The sequence below is a fragment of the Homalodisca vitripennis genome, chromosome 4 (assembly GCF_021130785.1).
Source record: "Homalodisca vitripennis isolate AUS2020 chromosome 4, UT_GWSS_2.1, whole genome shotgun sequence".
Classification (NCBI taxonomy): domain Eukaryota; kingdom Metazoa; phylum Arthropoda; class Insecta; order Hemiptera; family Cicadellidae; genus Homalodisca; species Homalodisca vitripennis.
In genome coordinates, this window is record NC_060210.1 from 76,191,138 (window position 1) to 76,218,564 (window position 27,427).

A 27,427-nucleotide genomic window follows, 5' to 3' on the forward strand; every position below is an offset into this window, starting at 1 on the left:
AACGTTTATCGGTGGTACACAATGTTTTCAGAAGGCCAAGAAGATGTGAACGACGAAGAGTGTGCCAGACACCCAAGAGCACTTCAAGAACAGACGAAAAAATTGATGAAGTGAAGAAAATAGTATTGGCCAATCGTCGAATCACCATTAGAGAAATTGCCGAGGACCTAGGCATATCGATTGGCTCGTGCCATTCGATTTTAATCAATAATTTGGGCATGAGACGGGTCGCCGCAAAATTCGTACCAAAATTGCTCAATTTCGATCAAAAACAGCATCGCATGAACATTGCTAATGAGATGTTGGAATCTGTCCGCGACGACCCGAATTTGCTCCAGAGGGTCATAACTGGTGACGAATCGTGGGTTTATGGTTATGACGTGGAAACCAAAGCTCAATCATCTCAATGGAAACTGCTGCACGAACCAAGACCGAAAAAAGCACGAAGAAAAAAGTATTTGCAGCTGGTAAATACCTTTGATAAAGAATTATACTAGCAGGTCTGGCTATTACAAAAATCGTACAAACACTGATAAGATTTCACATTACCCTGATAGCATGAATGCAGAAATACTAAATTCAACCTTTTTAAGTATTTGTATTTTATAAAATACAAATAAAACAAATTATAAATCCCATTAGCTAGAGACTACTGGTTTAATATTGTACCATTCAAAATTATATGTTACAAAAAGCCTTAAAAATCTTTACAGTAATCTAAACATATTTGCCAGGTTTATAGAGTATACAATTCATCAGAAACATTTGAAGTAGACTAACCATGAAATTTTTTGGCCCACTTCTTGGACTTGAGTCGTGGCGGAGGGTTGCGGGGGATGAGGAACAAAGCTCTCATGGGATGGAGATCACAGAGAGGTGGCTGTGACTCTGCCATCTCTAATGCTGTTATACCTGCACCACAAACAATTTGTTACCAAATTGGCAATTTCATATTTTACTACTTTCTACCAATGTTATTATCAAATATAATATTATAAAAACTTAACTGGTGGCATTGCCTAAAAGAGAAATGTATTTACTTGTTATTTTCTAATTTATTATACATACATATATAAAAGACTTCTTAAATATTTTGACCAACTTACATACTTTAATTTCCAGATTATTAAAGTTCTCTCACTAAACAAATTATTACTTCTGCAGTTTGCTGGTAAAAACGCTGAGCCTTAATACAAAAAAAGAACTGAGAGCTGTTTATTTATCTGAATTTTAAATGTTATCTTAAAAGCAGTGAAAAGAGCAACATGTACACATTTTCATCAAGAAGCTGTTATCCTTATCAGCCATGTCAATCATAACCCTGAACATGTTTACTCTTATGTCATGGATAACATTTTAAAAACCAAGAGTAAAAAGTGATGCATTATTAAATCATCATGAAGAATTTTGTAAACGATCTAATACGAAATTCTAACTTCTTAATCGATAAAATAGAGGTCAGAGTCGATAGCATTGATAGTTCTCTGTGCACTTAATTACATAAACACAATGAACATTGTCTTCTCCAGTGGAAGTGTAGGACAAGTTTACCTTCAATGTCCGTTTGCCTTTCTTTTTATCACATCTCCTCTACATGAATTTAGCATTTCAAAGATCTTGAATTGTGGGTTTTAAAGCAAAATAAAGACTTTAATGTTGGCTTTGCTACTTTAAAGAAAACATTTGAGAATCCCAAAGAATAAACAGCTCCTTGTCAGAAACAATCTGCCTCTTTTGGACAGGAGTAATAGAATCAAGCTGCAAAAGGCTTAGCACTTTCTTACCAGTAATGCTGCCAAAACACAGGAAAAGAATTGAAACTGCTATTTGAATATTAGTAACAATTCCAAGAACTTATCAACTTCACCTTGTGTGTATAATATACATCACCGAAGAACTAAAAGACATAAATAAGTTCTTTTTGAATAATTCTATAAATATCATTATAATTTTTTTTTACTTTTAAATATTTTAGCAACCATTCTGTGAATATTTAAAGCAAATTTTAAAATAAAAACAGAAGTTTGATACACATTAAAATAATTAAAGATATAATGCATACTAACTATGAGGGTGAAGATGGACATTTTAGTTTTCTCTTGTGACGACTCTAGTTTATTAATATATATCCATACAATTTATTTAGCGTTTCATAGGTTTATGATTAAGTTTGTATTTGATATTTATAAATTTTATAAAAAAATAAAGACAAAAATCAAATTTGAAGTTCATCTCCACCCAATACTTGGGGTCAACATGAACACTAGATATATTTTGCTCTGTACCACCATGTAGTATTGCTAGTATGTTCATGGTAGCCCCGTAATAAGTACTACACTTAAAATGAGTTTTACTACAAACTTACCAAATTCCAAGATCAGATTTTGGTCTTCAATATAAAAAATATTTTGCCACGTAAAATCAAATTTTGAGCACTTTTTTCTTAACTTAATCCAGTATTGTTAAACTTTCAAAGTCACAACTTATTGTTTGATCATCAAAAATTGTACTTCATACTTTTTACACCACAAAAATTGTGATATAACTCATAATCAAATGTCTATGGAAACACAGTCTGTAAATGGATCCACTTCAAGTTTTTCTTAAATTTAAAGAACGCTGTAAAATTTACTATTTAAATTACATATAGTACTCTAGTTCACAATTTCAAATACTCAGTCTAACATTTATTCTAGGCACTGGTAATAATGTTTTTTTCTCTGTGTAAAATGAGCCAACTTATAGAAAAGCTTATGTCTGAAGAGATAAAAAATATTAAATATTTATTGAACAACAGGCCGTAGCAGTTTCATTTTATATCTGCATCAGCATCAGGTACCACAGCAACATCCGCCATGTCACGTGATGATGGTCTCTACTCCTCTTTTTCAGTTTCATGAAGTTATTGAGTAGTCTTATTGGATGATGTAATTAATATTCTATAACTTTACCATCAAAGTACTTTTTGATTTTTTTTCCTTTAATAAAGAAAAGGTTTTGACAGTTTGATATAACTGTTATCTGTATAATGTGCATTACTGGTATGAATTTGTTTTATTTGGTTAATGCAACTGCTACAGTCAAGCCTACACATAATGGTAATAGAAGTATTTTGTTAATTAAATATTTTTTTCGAATAATGTAGCATCTAAAGTTTTATATTAATATTTAATACAAAATTAAGATTTCCTTTGGTAAATACTGTTTTGTATATGTTAATTTAATACGTACATCTTATATTGTTTTATAAAATGTTTCATATTTTTTTTATTGAATAATGAATTTTCGTTTTTTTGGCTACTTTGATTTTTCCAACAAAATGTTTGGCACAAGGTCAGGGAACTTGATATTTGTGGCTTTTTACTAAAATTGCTCAGCAACTAATAGGTGTGCCTTTGCATAAAATGTATAATAAAATAAAATAAGTTACTATAGAACCAGTTACGTTATCAATAAAAATTCCAATTTTATAACTTTATGTAGCTGTAATTCTTCCTTATTGTCAACTTTTTTTAATCCCCATTTTTTGAGGACTGTTAAGATGTTTAATGTAAACTCTGTTCATTTTGCTATTTATTTCCTGTATGTATTATTTAAGGCAAACGTTAGATTTTTTCATCTCACCTTCAGAAAGCATTTATAGAATATGGTTTCATTACTTTACATCTGATCAACATTTTGTAAAAACTAGGCAATTTGTTTTGAAGATGCTTTATCAATACATTAATGCAATATAAAATAAATTTAGTCGTAAAAATCAAAACTGTCTAATTCTTTAACTACTTGTTTTTAATAAACAAATCCAATAAGCCAAAATAAAAATGGGCATTTTCCCAAGCTTCTATTAAAATAAAAACAATTACTGATCAATTCTTTTCTTTACTTCTTAATGAAATTTCATATTACAACACTGTTACTTACTTAGTATTATTGAGTGCAAATGTGTCTGCAATTTGAGAAATTTAGCCAATGACTATGATCAATTGATGTATAAATATTTTTTTGGTATGGTATGCATACATACATGTGACGTGTATCAATCAATAAAAGTTTTAGAATTCAATAAGTAAAACAAAATTGGTTTGAACTGAATTAGTATATCAACCATTAAGTAAAATTATTCAACAACTGATGTAATAATGTACAACATATTACGTCTGTCGAGCAGACAGCAGCTATCTACTGCAAGTGTTGTGTTAAAATTTTACAATGCAAATACTTTTTGAATATGCAATTTGTGTTATTATAGTTACCTTAATTTCATGTTGATTGTAAATTTTATGTTTACGTATTGAAATATGAGCCAGAAGTATGAAATATGAGAACATTCAAATATAGTAAAATTAATATTAGAATTATTTATTTTCATAAACGTGTTTCGGCATTCTTAACCCTATAAGTGGCAAGCGCCGTCTGAGACGTATGACCTAGTTTGAACTATCGTATTCTCCATGAAATTTCCTATACATATCATATAGTATAGTGGTATTCATGTTAATGTTTGCTGGCTTAAATGAATCCAACAAGTTTTCGTTTGACCTGGTGGCAGACGAGAGAACAGCTGTCTACTCGTAGCGTCACTGTTTTGTTTGGCAACTTTGCGTACTGTTATTGTCAGTATATTATTGTTTATCGCGTTGTTTGTGTTACCGGTAAATTTTTAGGTTATTCATTCATCATGGAAAATTTTGGGGTACTTTGGGATTATGCCAACCACACCAGTATGAGGAACACAAACAAATAAATTAAAAAAAAAAAAAACATTATAGAACGAAAAAGCAACTCTTCAATTACAAAATTACAAACTTACAATGATTATTAATTGTTAATGGGTTTCCTGTGACGCACAGAATGCAGCAATATCAAGGATGAGTTGAGTGTAGTGGATTTCCGCCTTCAGCCGCAACTGCGGACCGCCACGCATATTTTATATTTAGGCAACTAGTCATGATCTTGTAAAAAACTAATGGCCCCCTCTTCGCTTCTGGGTAAATCCCAAATTCTCATAGTGGCACCCATCACTAATTTATCACACACACAGTAAAACACGGAAGTACAAAAAAGCAACGCACTCGACAGACACTTCGGCACGAAAGTACAAGAATGCGGCGCACCAGCTGAACGGGCGGCGAGATTCTGTAGTCACGTTATATACTAGACCGCTCGACTTTGACCTCTGTCTGAGGATGGGGAGGGGTTTGCGATAAGACAATTCCTGTTTTATATTTACGAAATATACTGTGCTATGACAAACTAAGCCACTATTATAGGCCCTACACTACTGGGAGGAAAAGGCAAGCCCCTTCTAGTGACTCGGAGTAAAAAATAAGTTTGTACATAGATTTAGTTTTTCCCGTCAAACTTGTTTGTTCTTGTAAATAGTAAAAAATGTATAGGAAGTAATTTGTTTAGAGTAAAATTGTGTATATTCTGTGAATTTGACATTATTTTGTAGCTCCAGTAGTTTCAAAGTGATGGACAGTAGAACTTAAAAATTATTTTTTCTAAAAGAAAATCTTTATACATCTACAATGATATTCATCTGAAAATAAAGGTTAGGAACCAATTAATATATTTATTCTTATTCTATAGTTCATAAGGAAAACAAAAATATATATTGTTGCTAGGTTATCACTTAGACAATATTTTCTAAAAATAAATTTAACGATCACGGCAATTTACCCGAAAACGGCCTGCCACTGAGACCACAAATGACCGCCACTTATAGGGTTAATTATTCTAGATGGTTTAGGTGCATAAAAATATTTTTTTGTATGTAGTTCACTTTTATTGTTGTTTTATACTCTTTTTTATACTTTTACCACTTGAGTTTATACTCTGTGTTGTGAAACATAATATTGTTCATTCAGTTTATTGTGCATGATTAAAATAATATTGTTCCTAAAAACATCCTTTTGTGATAATATAGTAATATACTCGGCATTGCTCTGTTTTATAGTATGTATATACAATAGTACATTTATCCTTTTTAAAATGAGATTAAAACATTCAAATTGTAATTTAATGAAGTTTTATGACTAAATCTCTTATAGAACTTAAGCTGATGCTAATACTAGTATGTCAATGGTGGAATCCAACCCAAGCTCCAGAGGTCACTCCTGTTGTCGTAGGTAGCGTCCGGGTTCTCATCACAAGCTATCACCTCGGGTGCCATCCAGTAAGGTGTACCAATGAAAGTGTTACGTCTACCTATCGTCCGATCTAGCTGGGCTGACACTCCAAAATCCACTGTAAAATAAAATTAAGTTTACTTTAAGTACTACTATTTTTTAAATATTTCATTTATCATGTTCAAACTGGAATGTTTTCACAAGATTAGTATAAAGGATATAAACTAAAAAATATTACACACCTTCTTAATAAAAACTGTAATTGCTAAAACTATTGAACAAAAATCCATTTAAAGCCATCAATGGTAAAATAAAATGTATTGTACATATTCTAAAAAATATAAAATCTGTAATTTTAAAATTGCTATGTTTTCTGTCCTGGAACACATTTTCCAGTAAATTGTAAGAAACCATTAATTTTCAAATGGTATGTACAGTAAAAAAATCAACTGTTAAAAAACATATACAATAAAACCTTAATAAGTTGTACCTAACGGTAAAGCAAAACTTCATGTGAAGCAGAAAAACAGCAAATTCTTAAAATAGACTATGTGAATGAATAATATGGTGCATAAATGTACTATTTACGTTGACAAATTTATAATCAAATTAATAAATAAGCTTATGGAGTAAATTATAAAAAAACGCCACTTGAGGTTACATTTACAATTGAAGTTTGACCTAATATTATTAGTCATATTAAATAGTCATCCTCTTTTACAGCTCTCCATGAACATAATATAAACCTGAGTCTATATTAAAAATGGATACTGGTTAGATATTGAAATATGAGCCAGAAATATGAAAAACAATAACATACAAATACAGTATCATTAATTTTTTTAGTATAAAAAATAGCAACTGAAAACTTTTTAAAAACATTTATTTTTCATGCACGTGTTTCAGTATTCTTAATTTTTCTAGTTGGGCTAAGTGTGTAACAAATATTTTTTTGTATGTAGTTAATATTTATTGTAGTTTTGACAATCACGGGGAGGGACTTTTACAACAATACACAGAAGAACACCCAGGAAAACTAAACTAATTTATTTCTTTACACGGAGAAATAAAGAAACCAGTTTACTCACAATTTTTATAACAATATTTGTAGCGTGTTCATTGCATTTTTATATATTATTCAAACATCAGCTGTTTGAGTGAATGAAATCCATAGTAAAAGTCTGGAAGCATAGAAAAAACATTTCACAAGCGAACACGTGCCGTCAAATGATCTCAAATTGCATATAAAAATCTGTTAAATTCGGTGTTCTCAAATGATAATGTTGGTAGTAAAAGTCGTAATTAGTCTAATTTGAAAATAAAATAAGTTCCAAAGTTTGATGTGTATTAAGATTTTTACAAGATAAATTATACACCTAAGATGTAAATATATTACTTAGAAATAAACTAGGTATGCTACTTAAAACTGAGTGAAGTAAAAATATACTGACCCAGTTTGACTTCAGCATTATCCGTGAGCAGCACATTCTGTCCCTTGATATCTCTGTGAATCACCTTGTTGCTGTGAAGGTATGACAGACCTCGTAGTATCTCCCGGCAGATGTACGCGATCCACTCCTCCTTCAGGGATTGACCTTTAGTGCTCTTCACCAAGTCAGTCACAGAGCCGGCGCCACAGTACTCCATGACTAGCCAGAGTTGATCATCCTTGCCTGGTGGTGACTTCTTGATAAAAGCACCGTAGTACGTCGCTATATTACGGTGGTTTGAATACTGTAACAAAATTGGATAATGTATAATCAAGCAAAGAATACAATTATTTTGTTATTCATTAATATTATGAACCCATTTAATTAAAAAAAATTATTGTTTATCTTATGGTTTGTGGTTTATTTAACTGATCGGTAAAATAAAACAGATATATACTAAAAGTTAAACTTAACATCATTTACACATACAATGCTTTATAAAAGATTGGAAAAAATTCAATAATTGAAAGAACAAAATTAGGAAAAATTTCCTATGAAAATATGTTCTACCGCCCCAGTTCGGTTAATATCTTACGTTTTACTTGAAAACTAATACCTAATGATTGTTAAAAGATAAGTATTGTAATGTTGATGGTTTGTATTGCATAACTAATGTTAGCAAACCATATTTTAAATTATTTTAAAATGGTTGTAATTTAAAACTTTAAAATCACATTATTTATGAAGAACAATCCAATAGTAAAGCACTGGAAATATACAACAAAAACAAAAAACAAACAAGTAAAAAACAGTATAAAGAAGGGAAAAACATTTGGTTGCTCATTTTTAGAGTTTATTTAAAATCATAATTGAATAATTACATTTTTACCGTTTAAGAGCAGTTACTTAAAATTTAGTTTTGTGATATGTAAGTTATATTTGATTACAAATCTCCGTCTCCATTTTCTGCTGATTACAATTGGTTTATAACACAAATAGCATTACAAAACATGTCTAATGGGCAACAGTTTTTGAAAGGCCTGTTATAAAAGCTTGGTAAACCTCATATAAAATAGAATAGAATATATTTATTTTGTTGACAATGTATATTTCATTGTATTGCAATATTCAATAATAATACCAATTTTTCACGTTATTTATCTTAAAAACTAAATCCATTCACTCAACTTTCCATACAGTTGCATGCAGGCACACATTCATACATACACAAACAAGCAAAATTCGTGGGATTAACCCCCAGGATTGAATGAATGAAAGAATGAATATTTATTTATTTCCTCATAGATACAAAGATCTCAACATACATGCAAAAACAGGAAATGATCTCCACATTGGCATAGCCTGTGTGTGGAGATCGAGATGCGATCAGCAGCATGAATATGTACTCATCGACATAAAAAGTAATGTAAATCTTTGTATGGAAAAACAACGTAATGACAACATGAAATGCAACTTTTGTATGCTCGTAATATAAGAAAAAACAAATACATCATAGCTACAACAAAGCAAGTGTTTGACAATAAGATTACAACCAGATAACAACAGCAGAAATGATAATGTGATAATGGATGATTAATAAATGATAACAAGAATATAAACTGAATTTATCCTAAATAAAAACGTGATATTGGTTAATTAGGAGGCTTGGAACCCCTCATACACTTATACACTCACACCACACATAACCATCATAATACTCACTCACTCACTCACTCACTCACTCACTCACTCACTCACTCACTCACTCACTCACTCACTCACTCACCCACCCACCCATCAGGTAATTTAGGCAATCAGGTAGGTGTAAATTAAGGCAATCTGGTAATTTAGGAAAAATTATATTTGCAATGTAGTATGAATTTGTGCAATTGATGGACTTCTCTAACTTCGGGGCAATAATCCCAGAGGACACTGCCAATCTGGTCGAGTAGCTATGGCTTACTTGATTAAAAATATGACTGTGGTTTTTGAACATATAGATTATAATATTTCTAACATATAAATGTCTAACGTTAAAAACCTTAAATTCATCAAATAACAATTCTGAAGGATAAAGACGATTTTTTTTAAGGCAGCTTTAATAATTGCTTTTTGGACGATTTCTAGTGGTAACAGCGAGCTCTTAAATGTCCCACCCCAAGCAATAATTCTGTACTGCAGAATAGATTGTACGAATGCGTAATAAACCATTTTTAGTAAATTAAATGTTAATATGTTACAAAGTTCAAAAAAAATAAAAATGTGTTTCCTCAACTTACTTGTTATATATTGGATATGAGCTGTCCATTTCAACCGATTATAAAAAAATACTCCTAAATACTTGTACTCAGATACACGCTCTACACATTCACATGACATACAGCCAGCCACTCCGTCACAAGTGTGAAGCCTCAGGTGTAAATTGTCCGGATCATGACCCGTCCGAAGTGCCACTACCATGCACTTGGTTTTTTTGACGTTGATAGTGAGTCCATATTGGTCAAACCAGCGCTTTACAGTGTTTAGACCACGCTCAGCCACCCTATACACCTCTGGCCAGCTGGACCCCTCGAAACAAAGAGCTGTGTCATCCGCAAATAAAAATATTTTACCATTTGCCATATTTATTTTACCTAAATTGTTTATATATATCAAGAATAATATAGGACCTAAAGTACTTCCTTGAATTACACTGTACTGTAAGGTCTTCCTCGAACTCAGCTCCCCCTGAATTGTGACCACCTGACTTCTGTCTCAGAAGTAGTCTTTAAACCAGTTCAAGGTTGTAACGTGAGCCCCCATGAAATTTAGTTTCTTAATTAATAAGTCCTGATTAATTGTGTCAAACGCTTTAGCCAAATCAATAAATACCAATAGAACCTTCCTGTTTTTGCCCACAGCATCATGTAACTCTTTAGTCAACAAATATAAAGCATCATTCAAATTCCTATCGCTCCTAAATCCAAATTGGTTTTGATAAATTATATTGTTGATTTTTAAATAATTCACAAGTTGGTTCTTAACACATTTCTCTAAGATTTTTGCAAGTACACTAGATAAAGTAATAGGTCTATAGATATTACTTTAATATAGCAACACCTACGCAAATATCATTCAAAGTGTGCTCCATGAACTCGCCAACTAAGTAAAAAGCACACCAAGCAGTGTTTCAATTAGGTATAAACATTTTTTGGATTGGTTTCTAAATTTAGTGTTTCAGGGAGACTCTTAATGAGTTTGATCCCAGCTTAAGAAGGTTTTATGCTGTCGGGTCAAAAGCGCTCACGAGTTCTTGTCTAGTATCTGTGTATATCACTGCCTGTGTCAATATACACTGAAATCAACAGTAAAATGAAGTTTCTAAAATGTACAAGGCTGGGTAAAGTTAGCAAGTTGAGATCCCTGAAGGTACTTTGATATTACTATCTGTTGTTCAATTTAGTAACGATTCGAACAGCTTTTTTTGCAGTCTGAATACTTTTTACAAGTTTGATATGGCACAATTTACATGCTGAGCACAATTGCATCACAGAGAAATTCCATAGGACAGGTATAGAAAAGATGCTCACTAAGTATCATGTCGTAATATTTACTCATGCACAACACTTTTTGGAAAATTAAAATAAACACTTATTGGAAACATTGGTTTTACTGTGCTTTATATTTACACCTTGTTGGCACATTAAAAATCTATCTATTTCAATGAGACTTGTAAAAAGTTGTTTAATTATATAAAATCATTAAAATAATTATGCCCATAATTCTTAATGCATCTTTATGAAACTTCGTATGGACATTATGTATGTGAATGCCAAAGTCGTTGTTGGGAACAATCAGAAAATGGAGAAAGGGTGGATTTAAAGGATTAAAACTTTTTCCTACACAACTACCATATACATCTTGTAGAAGGATTTTAATCAAAATTGGAATGGATGTTCTATGCAATTAATGTTTACCCAGTATGTGTTTTCAGCAGACTCATGAGATATGGGGTTGGGGTAGAGCTCTAGGATTAAAACCAATTTATAAATCTTTAAACTACGGTTCCTTGTAATTGGATGGGCTTCATCAGAATTTACGTGAATGTTTTATAGAAGGAACAATAACCAGAGATAACTCATAACTAGCTTTAGATTGAAGGAAACCAAAACTATTTTCTACACAATTACTACCGACACCTTGTGGTTGGATGTATTTCATTGGCATTAACAGTTTATATGATAAATCGTAACCAATGATTTTGTCAGTACCCTTTGAGAAAGTGGACAGAGTCCTAGCATCATAACGATTAAACTATTAACAATGTTTTAGTAAAAAATATCTATACTGTTTCGTCCTAAATGAAAGAAAAGATTCAACGGGAGTTACATATAATACATATTTAGTTATGAAAGGTGCTGGCCACATTGATAGCCGTACCCTGTTTAACATTTGTTGACTGCTGAAATAAGCCAAAACTGACACTTTTAATCAAAAAGATCAAAGTTTTGGATTCCTGACCTTGCTAACTATTTGCTTATATCTTTAGATAATTATCCTTCTGAAAAGTTATTTTGGTTTTACTAATATGTTATTCCTAAAGCAAGGGCTGTCGATTTATATTTCAATAATTATAGGTCTGAATCAGTTTCACACAAGCAGCGCCATCTAAGGACTATTTATGAAATCACTACAGTTGTTGTGTTGACACAAATTCAGTGTTTGTAGAAATCTACAAAAGTTGTAAATTTTTGCCAGTTGGTGAATGCAGATTGCAATGTCTATTAACAGTAATTTCTTTGCCAGTTTTGAAATGTGCGCTGTGATTCGATTTATGCCCTGTGTTTTGCAGTAATGAGTGAATTAAAGGTTTGAAAAGTCTGTCCAAACCAAAATAGTTTTAATAATCTCAGTGCTTTAAAACATAACCACTGGCTACCATTTTTTAAGGAGAAAAAAAGTTATTTCAGTTGATTTATTAGAACATGGATCAACAATTACAGCTGACATATGCTGCAAAACAATTACAAACAAAACTGAGACATGGGATCCAAAATCAAACAACAAAACAATCGTCCGGTTTAATTTTTAACTTCACGACAAAGCATGTCTCCACACTGATACCTCAATCAAAAAGCAAAAGATTTTTCTTTTTGATCACCTACAGAGTTGACCTTTTAACTGGTGACTAATTCTTCTCAAATTAATTTAAAAGAAGCAGGTGCTGCAGTATTATGAAAAGTTAAATGAATGGTGATTATGTATGAAAGTATGGTATAAATGTAGCAAACAAATACTACCAATACAACTTTTCAAATGGTAGAAAGAAACCTTAAAAGGTGGGTCACTTTTATGCATTCCAAAACTGAACTAATACTGTTGACACAACATAACAAAGATAACAGTAAATTTTGTTTAAGTTAGAAAGTTGGTTTATTCCTTTAAAAAGCTCGAAATGAATGTTTATAAAATATTTAAAAGAGTATTTATAAACAATGTAAAATGTGTGATACAAAGATATGGAATGACTAATCGAGTTGCGTGTGACCTTGGTGATAGGAAGTGGTTCCACACACATTGGTAGACAGTCAGACACTGATAACAATGGATGGGCAGGACACTAAGCACTCAACTGTGACTACCCTGCATCTCATCCATTCTTCTGATGAAACTTTGATCTTTTCTGTGTTTAGTCTTTAAAATAATTGTTCTGGTTTAGAATCTGCTAATGTTCAGCAATGGCTAACATTTACTGTTTACAAGTGAAGCTGTGTATACTTTGTTAGTCCTTTGCACTTTACACTGGACTGAGTTTAAAGGTCTAAATATAGATTGTTTGATCTGAGCTAATCAGTTACAGATACCAGGAGCTCAACTAACAGCATCTTGTAAATAAGTGTTTTCTGGCACTGCTAAACTTGTCCATTTCTTTCTTACAAACACCAATATAACTCAATTATAAACTTAAAACTCCTTCCACAAAAAAGAAGAAAATTACTGATATATAGAAGAATATAGGTATCCTCTTAAAAAATTAACATGTTATACTACTGAAGTGTTAAAAAAGGCACTTTAATAATACAGTCTACAAATTACTAATAGAGATACAATCCAAAAGTGATTTTCACTTTTCATAGCCATAATATTGTGTTAAAAGAGCTTGAATTAACACAACAACCCATCTCAAAACATTTCAGCATCGATAATTAACAACTTACACTAACAAAACTACTAAAGAAAACAAACATATTTAACTATGAAGTAGACACATACAAATATTATTTATTAAAATAATACAAGTGTTTATGTTTTAAGAAATTAGGTGTTTTTAACACCCATCAACATTATCTTGTTTTCTATACTTGTATTGAAATGTTGTATACTATTAACTTTTAATTTTGATTTTTTTAAGTCGCTTTTTAAAGTAATCTTCTGCAAACTTAACGAACCAACCAGCCCGATTAGTTAAATTGACTAACTAAAATAAGAGAGTTTACTAAATAAGAAAACTACACAGTTAGCTTACAGATCTGATACTTAATACCAATACATTGTTTTCTTAAATGAGGCTTGCCCGAGAAGAGTTTTCCTCAGCAAAACATGTTTTAAACTAATTATAATCCACAGTTCAATAGCTACAAACCCACAGAATTAACGATTAGAATAGTTATTAAACCTACACAAACACAAATTTCATAAATAAATATAAAATTGTGATGAATCATTAACTTGTTACCAAAACTTTATATTTATAAAAAGGTGCTATGCAAAGACTAAGATAAAATATATTGTCTGCACAGACTCAAGCAAAAAATCATACCTGGTAATTTTAGCCTTGACACTATATTTTGGAATAAAAATCTTAAAAAAAAATATTTTAAGAAATAATACTTCGATGCCAGTGATGTTTGGAATCCTGTGTGCCATTTCTTGGTTTTGCTTTTATAAGACTTTGACAAGTGTTGTGTGTTTTGAACGCAGTTCTAATTTTGTACTTTCTACCTTTCCTTCTAATTTTCTCCAATAATTCCAGCACATGGAATTGACATAAACGCAAATTTATCTCTATTCTGATGTACTGACACAGGAATGATTCTTCTGATTTGTTTGCACTTGTTAATACTGATTGAGGATATCCATTGCATCTAAACTCCTACTCAGCTTTTATAAATCCTCTTTTAACCTATCTCAATTTGAGCATAAGCTCTTTGCTCTACAAATAATTAATGTACCTTCTAGGCTTGGTCGGAGGGAAGAAACCTCTTCCACCAGTGGAGCTTCAATAGTTTACAGACAACTTTAAAACAAAAAGTAACAAAGGCACCGGAGATTCTTTCGTGATAAAATCCAAACTGGTTTGGGATTGCTATCAGGCCGTTTCCTCCCTTGCCAGAATCAACAATTTAACGTTTGTTGGGTTCCTGGTCATGAGGGGATTCTTGGGAACGAAAGAGCTGATGCCCTGGCCAACCAGGGCTCAGCGACAATTATGACGGGCCCTCAACCGTTCTGCGGTGTTCCAAGGTGTGAATCCTCTAGGGTTGTCTCGAAATGGATTCGCGCAGAGCACAAGAGAAGGTGGAGGTTGCATCCGGGTTTGAGAGTGAGTAGAATGGTATTACAGTCACCTTCTTCCAGGGTGGCTTCGGACCTTCTCTCATTAAACGGATCAATGTCTTCCAAGGTCATTGGTCTCATTACGGGGCATGGTCACCTGAGGAAGCATCTTCACAGAGTCGGCATCCTTCAGGAGGATCCGCTCTGTGGAAGGTATAATGAGCAGGAGGAGACTGCTGAGCACCTGCTCTTTGATTGCCCTGCAATAGCAAGAGAGCGGTATGCCATCTTTGGTACTTTGGACAGGGGTGGTGAATTTTCCCAGGAGGACTTGATAGGTTGTTTTTGGCGGTTTGTTGAACTGCTGAAGTTGTAGACTGGTGGGCCTCATGATGTGTTTCTGGGGTGCGCAAAAAAAGGTTGAGACCATGTCAGGAGCTGGTGGTCACTATGTGCCCTTATCCCACAGTCTTTCAGGCAGAAGTCACAGCCATTATGGAGTGTGCTTGTGGGAATCTTCGTCTGCGGTGTATGAGTAGGATGATTAGCATTTTTACAGATAGCCAGGCAGCAATGAAGGCGTTGGACTCTGTTTCGTTTAACTCCAAACTTGTCTGGGATTGCTATCATTGTTCTTCCCTTGCAAGAATCAACAATGAGACTGTTTGTTAGGTTCCTGGTCATGAGGGGATCTCTGGGAACGAAAGGGACTGGTGGATGCCCTGGCCAACTTGGGCTCAGTGTCCAATATGATGGGACCTCAACAGTTCTGTGGCATTTCTAGGTTTGAATCCTTTGGGGCTGTCTTGAATTGGTTGATGCTAAAAACGAGAGAAGGCGAAGGCTACATCCAGGTCTGAGAATGAGAAGAGTGATTCTACAGTCTCCTTCCCCTAGGGTAGCGTCTGACCTTCTCTCACTAAGTAGATCAGTGTCTTCTCGGGCTATGGGGCTGATTACAAGACACGGTCACCTGACGAAGCATTTTCACAGGTGGTATCCTTCGGGAAGATCCGCTATGTAAAATGTGTGACGAGCATGAGGAAACTTCTAAACTCCTACTCTTTGACTGTCCTGCAATAGCAAGAGAGCGGTATGCCATCTTTGGTAGTCTGGACAAGAGTGGCGAATTTCCCTCAGGAGAACCTGATCAGTTGTTTTCGGAGGTTTGTAGAACTGCTGGAACTGTAGACTGCTTGAACTCATAGTGAGCTTCCGGGTGCACAAAAGGCCCTTGGGGCTTAAGTACATGGTAACAGGCCGCGCAATAGATCAAGAAGGATACATAAAGTAATAAGTACATAAGTTTGAAATTTACCAAATAGAGCAACCAACAGATATATATTTTGTTTATTCCATATTATCAGTATATGAGTTTGAAATTTTGTTTGTTTGTTTATTGTGTTGAGGTTATAATTTTACTGTGGCTATAGCATGATTCGGATACTATTGCATGATGTATAATTAAATTTTTGTGTTTGAGAATTTATGAACTACTGGCTCACCACAAAGTCTTAAGTGTCTTAAATTACCTTCTTTAAGACGTTAATCTCCAGTTTAATCTCTTCTTCTTCATCCTGAAAAACAAATAAATGTTTAAAGTCTTTTCTGTAATAGCTATGGAAGTCCTAATCAAAGAATATAAAATATGAATATTAGTTATGGAAAATCAAACATGATGACACAATTTCATTATCAATTATAATAATAAATGTAAGAGGCATGGTAGGAGGAACAGAGGTCTGAAAATACATAAAAAAGTAGCTCATTTCTATAGTGAGTGACAAAAGACAAAAATAGTGAAATCTATTTACTGATCAGGTTACTAAACACTTCTGGACAGGCAGTTAATTGAATTTGCTGTAAACATAATAATTAAAACAAAATACTAAACATAGTTTATAAATGCCATTTCACCCTTCAATAATTTCTGTTTAATAGTGACATAAATTGTAAACATATTTCCATATCTTTTCTAAGAATACTAATGCATTTATATCAACTTATGTACATACTCATGAGATTTAAAAAAATCATCGCATTTTTTATCTTTAATATAAATATAGTTCTAATAAAGAAAACTGTTATTTAAAGCATGGAGGCTAATATAAGCTAAGACAAACTTCATTAATTATAGCCTATTAAATTAATGTACTTTGCTAGCATATCATAATTTAACAATCTATGAGGTGTATTTTCATAATCAAAACAAATCTATAGAACTCTTATTTGAAAAATATAAACTACTTTATTCTTTTAAAATTAATATTTTTTAGGTCGATCATAATCAAAACAAATCTATAGAACTCTTATTTGAAAAATATAAACTACTTTATTCTTTTAAAATTAATATTTTTTAGGTCGATATTGTTATATTATTGATACTATTACAATTCATATTATAATTGTTAGTAATTGTAGCACATTTAATTACATGCATCTCATCTTTGGTTATGAATTTTATTCATTTGACGTAACAAGCAAAGAATGATCTAATGAGTTAAGATTTATCGCAATTTGGAAATAAAACTGGATATATTAAAAATTTATATAATTATTTACATGGAATTGTATTAATTGTGAGTATTTTTTTAATATTTACAAGTAAACGTGTTGATAAGTAGTGTAAAAAAGTAATTCATAAAACAAGGTATTAATTATAAGCAATAGCCTCATTTCTGTTTCCAAAAATTAAAAACATGACTACTTTGATTGATTCATTACGAATATTATTATGAACAATCTATCATTATATTGCGTTCACAATTTACAACACATGCACATCTAGTCAGAAGTTTTTATTGATGTGTTAATTAAAAGTTATTACATACTTCAGTAACATCCATAACTTTGATGGCAGCCAGCTGTCCAGTCTTCGTGTGTCGACCCTATAAACAATAGATGCCATTACAAACATTGCATAACAAATTAGAACTAAGATAGTTTTTGGTATTTTATTTGGCTTCAGTAGATAAGGTGATGCAAAGAAGGAATTAAACATCATGCACAGAACCAAATAGAAAATAAGTTAGTTCATTAAACAGAATTTATAAGTATGCTGTAATCAATTAAAACAAAGAATGCTTTTGAGTCTGTTTTTTTTCTATTACAATAAATACCATGAGCTGAACTCATCTAGTCAGACATATTATGTTTATCAATGTTTACTATTTCTCCACGACAGTAATAGAGCTCATTACATAAAAAACATTTGATAATATCATTTTACAAGGACTCCTTTTTGAAAAAATGTGATCAAGCAATCCAGTAGAAAATGTTCAATCTAAAATTATTTACATAATTTTATTACAACATTTAGTAGTTTAGCGCTCTTAACTTTATTGAGTTCATAAATAGAATTATACTGAATTTAATGATAAGATCAATCTATTACGTAATTTTTTATAAACTAGTTTTCTGGTTTGTAAAAGTCTAATAGATTGATTAGATTAGTGACACCATATTATAATGGGACGTCAGGTTGCAAATTATGAAACAATAATGGATTTAAAAGAAACATAATTGTTGAAATGAGTACAAAATTAACCCGTTTATACCTAAATGCAGTTAACATTGAATCAAAGCTTCATTGACACACTTTATAAACTATTTAACTATATTGTTAAAGAGGTTGGTTACAAACACTATTGTGGAACTTTAATTTAATGCCCCCTTACTTGATACAGTTAGCGCCTAGGCAAATGCACATTAATTGGCAATAATCAGTAGAGCCCGAGGACATTCGCTAATTAGCCAATTATTGTGCCCTGCAGTGGAAACTAACATTAACATTCCAAGCTATCCTATACTTAGCAGGACTGTGGCCGACCTTCAAAATAAAAATATTGCTTGCATTAAACAGAATTAATGATAGCAAAAATATTAGGACCTCAACAATTAAGAGGATTCACAGTTACAAAGTATATTTCATGAAAATAATGTTCAAACCTATTCCATTATTATAAGCTTTTGACTTTTGAAAAGCTTAATAACTTTATTCATATAAACAATTTGTTACAGTTAATTTGTGGCTTTACAACAATTTTTAACAGCTACTTTTTTTTTAATTATGAAATTAAAAAGAAATTACTAAACACAAAGAGAAGAAGAGAAAATAAGGAGAAGAAATCTCTTCACAAGGGAGCTGGTCAAGAAAGCAGGCATTTAATTAATGTAACTGAGCCTGAGGCTGTTGTAGACAATGGGCGGTAATACAGAGAGAGAGAGAGAGAGAGAGATATACAGGCCCTCTGGCAACTCATCTGACCTTGGGAGATTCTCTTAACTGACTTACTGGACATTATATTCCTCTTTCCTGCTAGTTACTACACAAGCTAGCATATGAAACTTTTTAGTTTACTAGAAATAGTGAACTTTCAAACAATGTTACAATGATGGAGTTTAAGATGTTGGCCAAAAATTATTATAATAATGGATTGACGGTTTCTAACAATTAACTAATTATATATTTGTAATATTTATTGATAATCTGATGGGTAAATGTATAGGTACCAATATGACTGACTGAACATGGAACAGTCAGCAGCAGCCAAATGGTAACCTTATAAGTGCAAAGTCCTTGTTCAAGAAAGCTAGCACAGGCATTGTATGAAGGACTTGGCTATTAGCCAGGGCTTCCTCTTACACATCCTTCTTCGTATTGATTTCATGACTCTTATAATAAGTTACCACATCTAACAAAAGAGATGATTTTTTTACAATAAGCCTAATTATATTTCTTATTTGAAGATGAATTTTCATTACATGTGATAGAAAATAATTACATAAAATGGGATCATTTTAATTAATCCATAACAATAACATTGTTGAAGGGTTTACATTCAAAATCAGAACCTACTGGTATTTTATTTACTACAGTGAATTAGTTTATGTAATACACAAGTAATGGGACATTTGAAATTTCTTAATGTGTAAGGATAATAAAATGTTTTCTGATGTGATACAGAGATGGAGGTATGTTTAAATACTGACTCGTTGATGGCTGTGAAACTGGTCTGGCAAGATCTTGGCCAATAAGGTCATTACTCCTTCTGGTCACTGAAGCTATGACTAAAGTGTAAGTCTGCTGAAACCTATCATTGATAGTCAACCTGAATTTTGTTAAAACATAATTTAATTTTGCTACAATTAAATATTCTATTTCTTATTATTGTATATCCCAATACTTTAGGACAGTATTTTAATAATTATAATCTATCATATTTGTACATTGTACTTCAGAGAAGAGTGATAGGATTCTGTAGAAATAGTGACTGTGTGAGTGAATCAGACATCAATTAGTGTGGTTAGAGTGACAAGCCAGTTGAGCAATGATTATAAATAGAGGCCCTGAGTAGATTATAAGATCCAGTCAATGTTAATTGGGAAAGTTGAAACAGAACAGAGCATTTGTATCATTCCAAGAACAGCACACTAATATACGTCTTAATATTTGAATATCATAGCAAAATATTCTTGTTACATCCAATAGTAGTAGCCCATGCCAACTTCACATGTAATAAAACCTCCAACTGCACCATGGTCATTACCCATGGTTTACACTGTTTACAGTAATGGTTATTATTAATACTTATTATGCCTTGAGGTCAATGTCCTCTGTACTCCATTTCAAAGTGTTGGTAATGGAACTAAATAAATATGCAATTACTAATTTGTAATAGCCTACTATATTATATTAATACAATCAAGAGCCTATTAACCCTTTAAGTGCCAACGTCCGTATATACGGACGTCAGCAATTTGTGCATAGAGTGCCAACGTCCGTATATACGGACGCCGGCCGTTTGTGCATAAAGTGCCAACGTCCGTATATACGGACGTCTCGTTTTAGGTTTTTTTCTTGCCTTGTGTATCAACCAATCAGGTTATACTTTTCCTTGTTGTAAAGCGGAACATCTGTTTTACAATGAGGACATATCGATTTTTATTCGATATATCGAATGTTTATATCGGTAATTACATCTGAACGTCTGTGCTGTGAAGAGAAGCAGACAGCTGACAGCACTGTGCGTCTAATACCTCAGTTGGTTTTCATGGTTATGTTTGTTGTCAGTTTGCGTTTATTTTACTTAGACGTGTTTTCAATAGTTAATTTGTTTGTAATTGTTATTTTTTTCATTTGAAAATGAACAGAGAAACACCGAAATCGCCAGTAAGTTGAAGGGACAGTTAGGCAACTTCTTGAAGAGGATTATATAAGTGATGATTTCGTGTCTGATGTTGAAAAACATTGAGAGTGACGATAACAGCATTGATATTTTTTGCTGATGACACTGATGTTGACCCGGACTATGTCCCTGAAGATTCATTTGATCAACCCGGCCCTTCCCCACACCCGTATTAGGTAAATCCTAGACTAACACTTAGCCGCTTTACCCGACCCCCTGTGTCGTCATCTAGCGATGATGAGGCTGCTGATCCTAGGGCCTAGTCCTACTCCACCACAATCTAGGCCTAGGGGAAGACCTAGGAAAAGACCTAGGAATGTACCAACTGATCAATCCAGTTCTGAAAGTGACTCAGAGGATGGTTCTGGGTGGGTAAGATGTCGATGAAATAAATGACCAAGGATTCCCAAAAGCCATTTGCCTTCGGAGAGGTTCCTGGGATCAAACATGCACCCCCAAGAAACTCTTCTCCCATGACATACTGGCAATTATTTTTCACTGTAGGATTGTTAGATATTTTTGTAAAATACACAAAATCAATATGCAAAAAATTTTTTAGCCTACCATCAACAGTCCCTAAAACCCCACAGTCGTGCCAAAAACTGGAAACCCGTTAGCTTATTGGAAATTCAGGCTTTCATTGCTGTTTTGATAAATATGGGCCTAAAGAAACAACCAACAATTTATAGTTACTGGTGGACAAGCTCTTCGCAATACATACCATATTTTTCAAGGATGTTCAAACGAAACAGATTTCAGGCAATTTTACAGTTTTTTCCATATGGTTGACACAACTAATCTCGCTAAACCTGGCCAACCAAATTACAAATCCTTGTGCTAGATTCGACCCCTTAGTTGACCATGGAAACCGTTTATTCAAACATTATTTTACCCCTGATAAAAATATTTCTATTGATGAAAGCATCATTGCTTCTAAGGCTCACACACAACTTAGACAATACATGCCGAAAAAACACCACAGATGGGGTATTAAACTTTGGATGCTTTGTGACGCAATGACACACTATTGCTACAATTTTTTTGTTTACAGAGGATCGAAAGGAAGTGACAAAGACACTATTATGGAGAAAGGTTTAGGTTATTATGTTGTGGTGAAATTGTTGGAAATGGGAAATTTATTGAACAAGGGCTATCACATATTTATAGACAATTTTTTTCACCTCACTCAAACTTGCAAAGTATTTATATACAAAATGTACAGCCCTAACAGGAACTGTTCGTTCCAAACCGAAAAGGAATACCAAAAGATTTACTGCTAAAATTTTGAAGTAGGAAAAACTAAATATAAGAGGAAAGATCATATGCTGATGGTTGGGTTTAGAGAAAAGCAGTCGCAAAAAAAACAAGTGATTCTATTGTCTACAGATGACAAAGCAGGAAAAACTCAAAAAAACCAAGAGGCGCGGCACAACATTAGTTATTAGCAATAAACCAAACATAATCAGGAACTACAATGCATTCATGGGAGGTGTAGATGGCAATGAACCAAATGTTATGTTCCTATATGGATGACCGTAAGTCAATAAAGTACTGGAAAAAAGTTACCTTCAGTATTTTCAACCGTATTATTTTAAATGCATATATTTTATACAAGTTGAATACCGATAAACCATTGACCAGAATTTTATTTACTGTAAAATTAGTTGAAGAGTTATCGAAAGATTGGCTTCTACAGAAGGAAGGGAGAAATTTCACACCTCCTGAAACTCCAAGAACGGCCCAAGGTGGTGGTGGGTGGTGGTGACGCAAGCACACTGACCCCAGAGTCTTTTTTTGAAAAACTACCTCAAAAAAAAGAAAAAAAAAAACTGTTGTATATGCAGTAAAGCCAGTACGCAAGTTGGTGGCAAAAGGAAAAAAAGTACTTTTATTTGTAAAAAATGTAAAAAGGGGGTGCACCCTTTGTGCTACCCGTTGCACTCCTGCTAAAGCTTGCAGTTTTGAAACTTTTGTATATACTGTACATAGACCTGAAAATATATATATTAGATATTATTCTTCTCTAAAGTAACAATAAATATCACAACCAGCTGATAAAAAATATTTTTGGTTGCTACAGAAAAAAAAATTGTTTACATAGTGGCTCAGTGATTGTGAAAACCAAAAAAAACTTATGAAACGGAGACTTTTAAAAAAATAATTATAATTTCTATGTTTACGAATCAAATTGAGTGTGTGTTTTTTTTAATTGTTCACAAATAGATAGACTTTGATATAAAGTGATTTACAACTGTTCTGAGATTTTTTTTGTGAGGAGTTTTTCAGACCAAAGTTGGAAAAATTCGAAAAAAAAAAAATTTCTAAAGGTGAGTTTTTTCAAAAGTTATTATTTTTAGTTTTTTATCTAGCCTAATATTATATTTTATGAAACAGTATATTATCGTCAACAATATAAACCAAATTTGGAGTGATTTGGTCAAGAAAATAACTAAAATAATCATTATTTGACTAAAACGCTACAAAATATGATAATTAGGCCCGGCACTTCTAACATACACATATGAAAAATACCCTGGCACTCTATGCATGGCAAAAAATAAAGACCCTGGCACTGAAAGGGTTAAGGACAATAAACAGTATTAATTATGCTGACAAATCCACTTATTGATCTTGACAGAAAATGCTATGGGGATTATTTTTAACTATCGTGGTGCCTTCACTAACTCTTCTATACATGATAATCTTCCAGAGAGAAATGGTGATAAAAATGTAATTGTCTATGATACAGTTCTTACGAATGCTAAGCAATTTAACAATAAAACCACATGTAATTGCTTTCAAAAGCTATTGACAATGATGGTAGCTAAAAGAAATATAGTAAATAAAACGGTACTTTAAAAATAATAACTACATTACATGAAATGAAGAGCCACTGTAATGTAAAAAAATAAAATCGATGTATGAGAGTCAATTATACTACTACACATACAAAATAGTTATTAATCACATTACTGTACATTTACTTCAACAACATTAAAATAGTTTTAATGCTTTTGTGGTGGCTGAAAATTAAAGCTGTTTACTTAGTGGAAGAGGTATACCTAAATGATTTTAATTATATTGAATTTTAAATTATTTTTTTTTAAATTTTAAACTAGTTATAAAAATTTTTAAATTAGTTATAAAGAAATTTTAATTTAGTTATAAGAAACTAGTTATAATGAATAATATGACAAATGATGTAGCCTAATTCATGCCAACCCTGTGACATTGTTAACGCTTAGTGTGGGACAACAATAAACATTCTTGATTCTGTTTCTTTGAAATAAAGGATGGTTATAAAACATTTTCCTGTAATTTTTAAGTATTAGTATGTTGAAAGCGGAGGTCCTGTTTTCCTCTGCCCAAGTGACTGCAGTGGCAAAGTCACAGAGAGCCGTGTCCATGTTTCCTATGTGTGTAGCGGCCAGGGTAAAATTGTCTCCTCCCTTCTCCCCACTCTCCTCGTCATTGTTAGCTAGCACATCTGTAATAATCTCATCTTCTGTCATGATTTGACTCTACTCGTCTGCTCCTTCTAGCCAAGTATTTACAAAAGCTGTTGTTAGATCAAGTTTGTCCACTAGATGTTCAATCATTGCTTCTCTCGACTCATTTCATTGAACATCTACGCTATTTTGTTCTACGCAATTGTCAATAACTTCCAGTCATATTTTTATAAACTTGTAATAAATATAAAGAAGGCCACAAATTTGCCCATGGACATACAATTGTTTTTGTAAGAAGTTTTTTTCCCACATGTTAGCCAAATTAAAAAATCTTTCATGTTAGTCTCCTTCAAAGCTGTAATGACACTCTCTCCTTTCAACAAAACAATGTACAATAGGCTCTTCTTGTAATTGTTTTTCACAGTTCGAGTAACATTTTGGTCCATAGGTTGAAGTAACAGTTACATTTAGGAGTAAAAATAAAGTGACATTTTTACCATAGTTGGATTTTAGTTCTTCTTCATCGGGATGTCCTGGACAATATTGTCAAGCAATAAAATGGTTTTTTGAGGCAATTTCTGTGTCTCCACTGTTTTACAATGGAACAGATGTTTAATGAAACCATTCCGAAAAAATAGTTTTTGTCATCCATCCTTTAGTTTGATTAGCATAGGAAAACAGCAAATTCCAATGACAAGCATTTCCAACTTATGAGTGCCACTAGCATTAGAAAACGGCATAAAAGTGATTTTATTTTTTGCTAATTTGCGACCCTGGGTAGTAAATTTTGCCTTATAAACAAAGGTTTTTTCGGCAAAAGATGCCTGAACAAATTGCTCTCATCTGCATTGTATACCTGATTTTGGCCCAAACCCATTTAACTGTCAAAGTTAAAACAAATTTTTGAACAAAAGGCTCATCAGCCTCTACATCACTTAAGAGTTTTTCTTCAGTAAAAGTTTACAATCAGATTCCAAAGCGCCTTTTGAATTTATCCAACCACCTGACACTGGCACGGAAATCGTTGCTTTTCATGATTTTATGGTAAAAAACATTTTTCCTTTCTCATGAAAATTTTACCTCAAATAGGTGTGTACCGGTTTCTTTCTTGCCTGAACCAAGCATAAATACATCTTCTACTTGAGGAAACTCACTTGCTTTTTCAAAGTCTCATGCTGGAAGATGGTTCATTAGCTCCTCTTGAAGAATGATTCAATTTGTTCCTTTTTCTTCTTTATGTAATGAATTGTTGCATACCCAACAATGTATTCCTTTGACAAATGCATCCCTGCATTCTTTAATAAATATGTGCCATCTGACAACACTGAACTAGAAAATAAGTTTGAATATCCAGAATTTCTTGGTTTAATTGGCTTCTTTCTCTAACAGACTTAACAAATCATCTTAACATTTTGAACTCAAATCCTCAAGGAAAAGAAATCAAACAATATTGGATTTGCTAAGCATCATTAATAGTTTTCCAGTAAGCTTAAAATTGTAAAACAAACATTGGAAAACAAGAACTTAATACACTTTCCTAGCTGTCTTCAGTTAGCTGCAGAATTCAAAAGCAACAAACGATTTTTCAAGCTGCAGTTCTCAATCCAAGAAACATTTTATGAATTCAAAGCAAGATTCTACGAAATTTCAAATGTAGTCTACTGCTTTGTAATACTCTAGGGGCTACAATTGAAGACCAACCATGTGAACTACATTATGTATTATGTGATATGTAAACTGACATGTTTCTAATGTCAATGCAACAAAGGGCTCATAATTTTTTCATTTTACATCCCGGAGAGAATTTTTACTAAAAATGTCATCAATGTTTGGATGTACCTATTTATGTGAAAGTGTATTCTCTCATCCATGAAGTTTATAAAAAAAACAAATAGAAGCAAGCTTTCTGATGCTTCCCTGCTTCATCTCATGAGGTGGAATTTTGATTTCCGTTGATATAAATATTGATTGCAAAAATATTTTATTTGAATTATTTTTAATTGTGTAAAATAAACACTTTGATCAATAGAAATATCACAATAACTTTCATTTTATTTGATAACTTTACATATTCTCTTATTGCTGTTTTTAATTTAGAGTATTACCGGATGGCCCGCAATCAAATTCAAGGTTTCATTTTTGGCCCTTGATCCGCTTGTAAAATGGACACCCTTGTTCTAAACTATAAAATACTACTATTTAATATGTACTCATATCAGGTACAGCAACTTAATTTCAGTAGTAAAATACAACAAAAGTAATGTACCGATTTGTCCACACTTTGTTTTTAAATATACATATGTTTATACTGTTTATGCTTATAGATTTATACTTTTTTAGTAACAAAACTAACTATTAACTAATGAAGATAGCCGTTTATTAAGTTGTTAATCACAAGGACAGCACAATTTGGTGTGGCAGTTACACACATCTGAATAACATCATAATGTTGTTGAATCTAGTTGATTTTATAATTTAAAAATAGAAATAGTAGTACAGATGTCTTATTGTAATAAGTTTACTACAGTTAAAACTCTCAAATAAACCTGATTTGGTTAATTTAGTTCTAAACAAAACTAACTGCAATAACAAATATACTAAACTAATCATCAAGAAAAGTATTTTTTTGCCTTGTTTAACCCCTTTAACTCCGACATCCGATCAGATCGGATATACGAAATATGCTTTAAACT

General features: G+C 32.4%; 1 protein-coding gene across 5 annotated transcripts in view; it reads right to left on the bottom strand.

Moving 5' to 3' along the window:
- Window positions 1-27,427, bottom strand: part of LOC124359548 (serine/threonine-protein kinase mig-15) — a 111,838-nt gene that overhangs the window by 70,263 nt on the left and 14,148 nt on the right. For all 5 annotated transcript variants that reach the window (XM_046812382.1, XM_046812384.1, XM_046812381.1 and 2 more), the window contains exons 3-7: window positions 17,929-17,985; window positions 16,630-16,674; window positions 7,583-7,865; window positions 6,100-6,249; window positions 781-912 (exon numbers count right to left, since the gene is read on the bottom strand). In XM_046812382.1, the coding sequence (XP_046668338.1) occupies window positions 781-912; window positions 6,100-6,249; window positions 7,583-7,865; window positions 16,630-16,674; window positions 17,929-17,985 (667 nt within the window). The remainder of the gene's footprint in view (window positions 1-780; window positions 913-6,099; window positions 6,250-7,582; window positions 7,866-16,629; window positions 16,675-17,928; window positions 17,986-27,427) is intronic.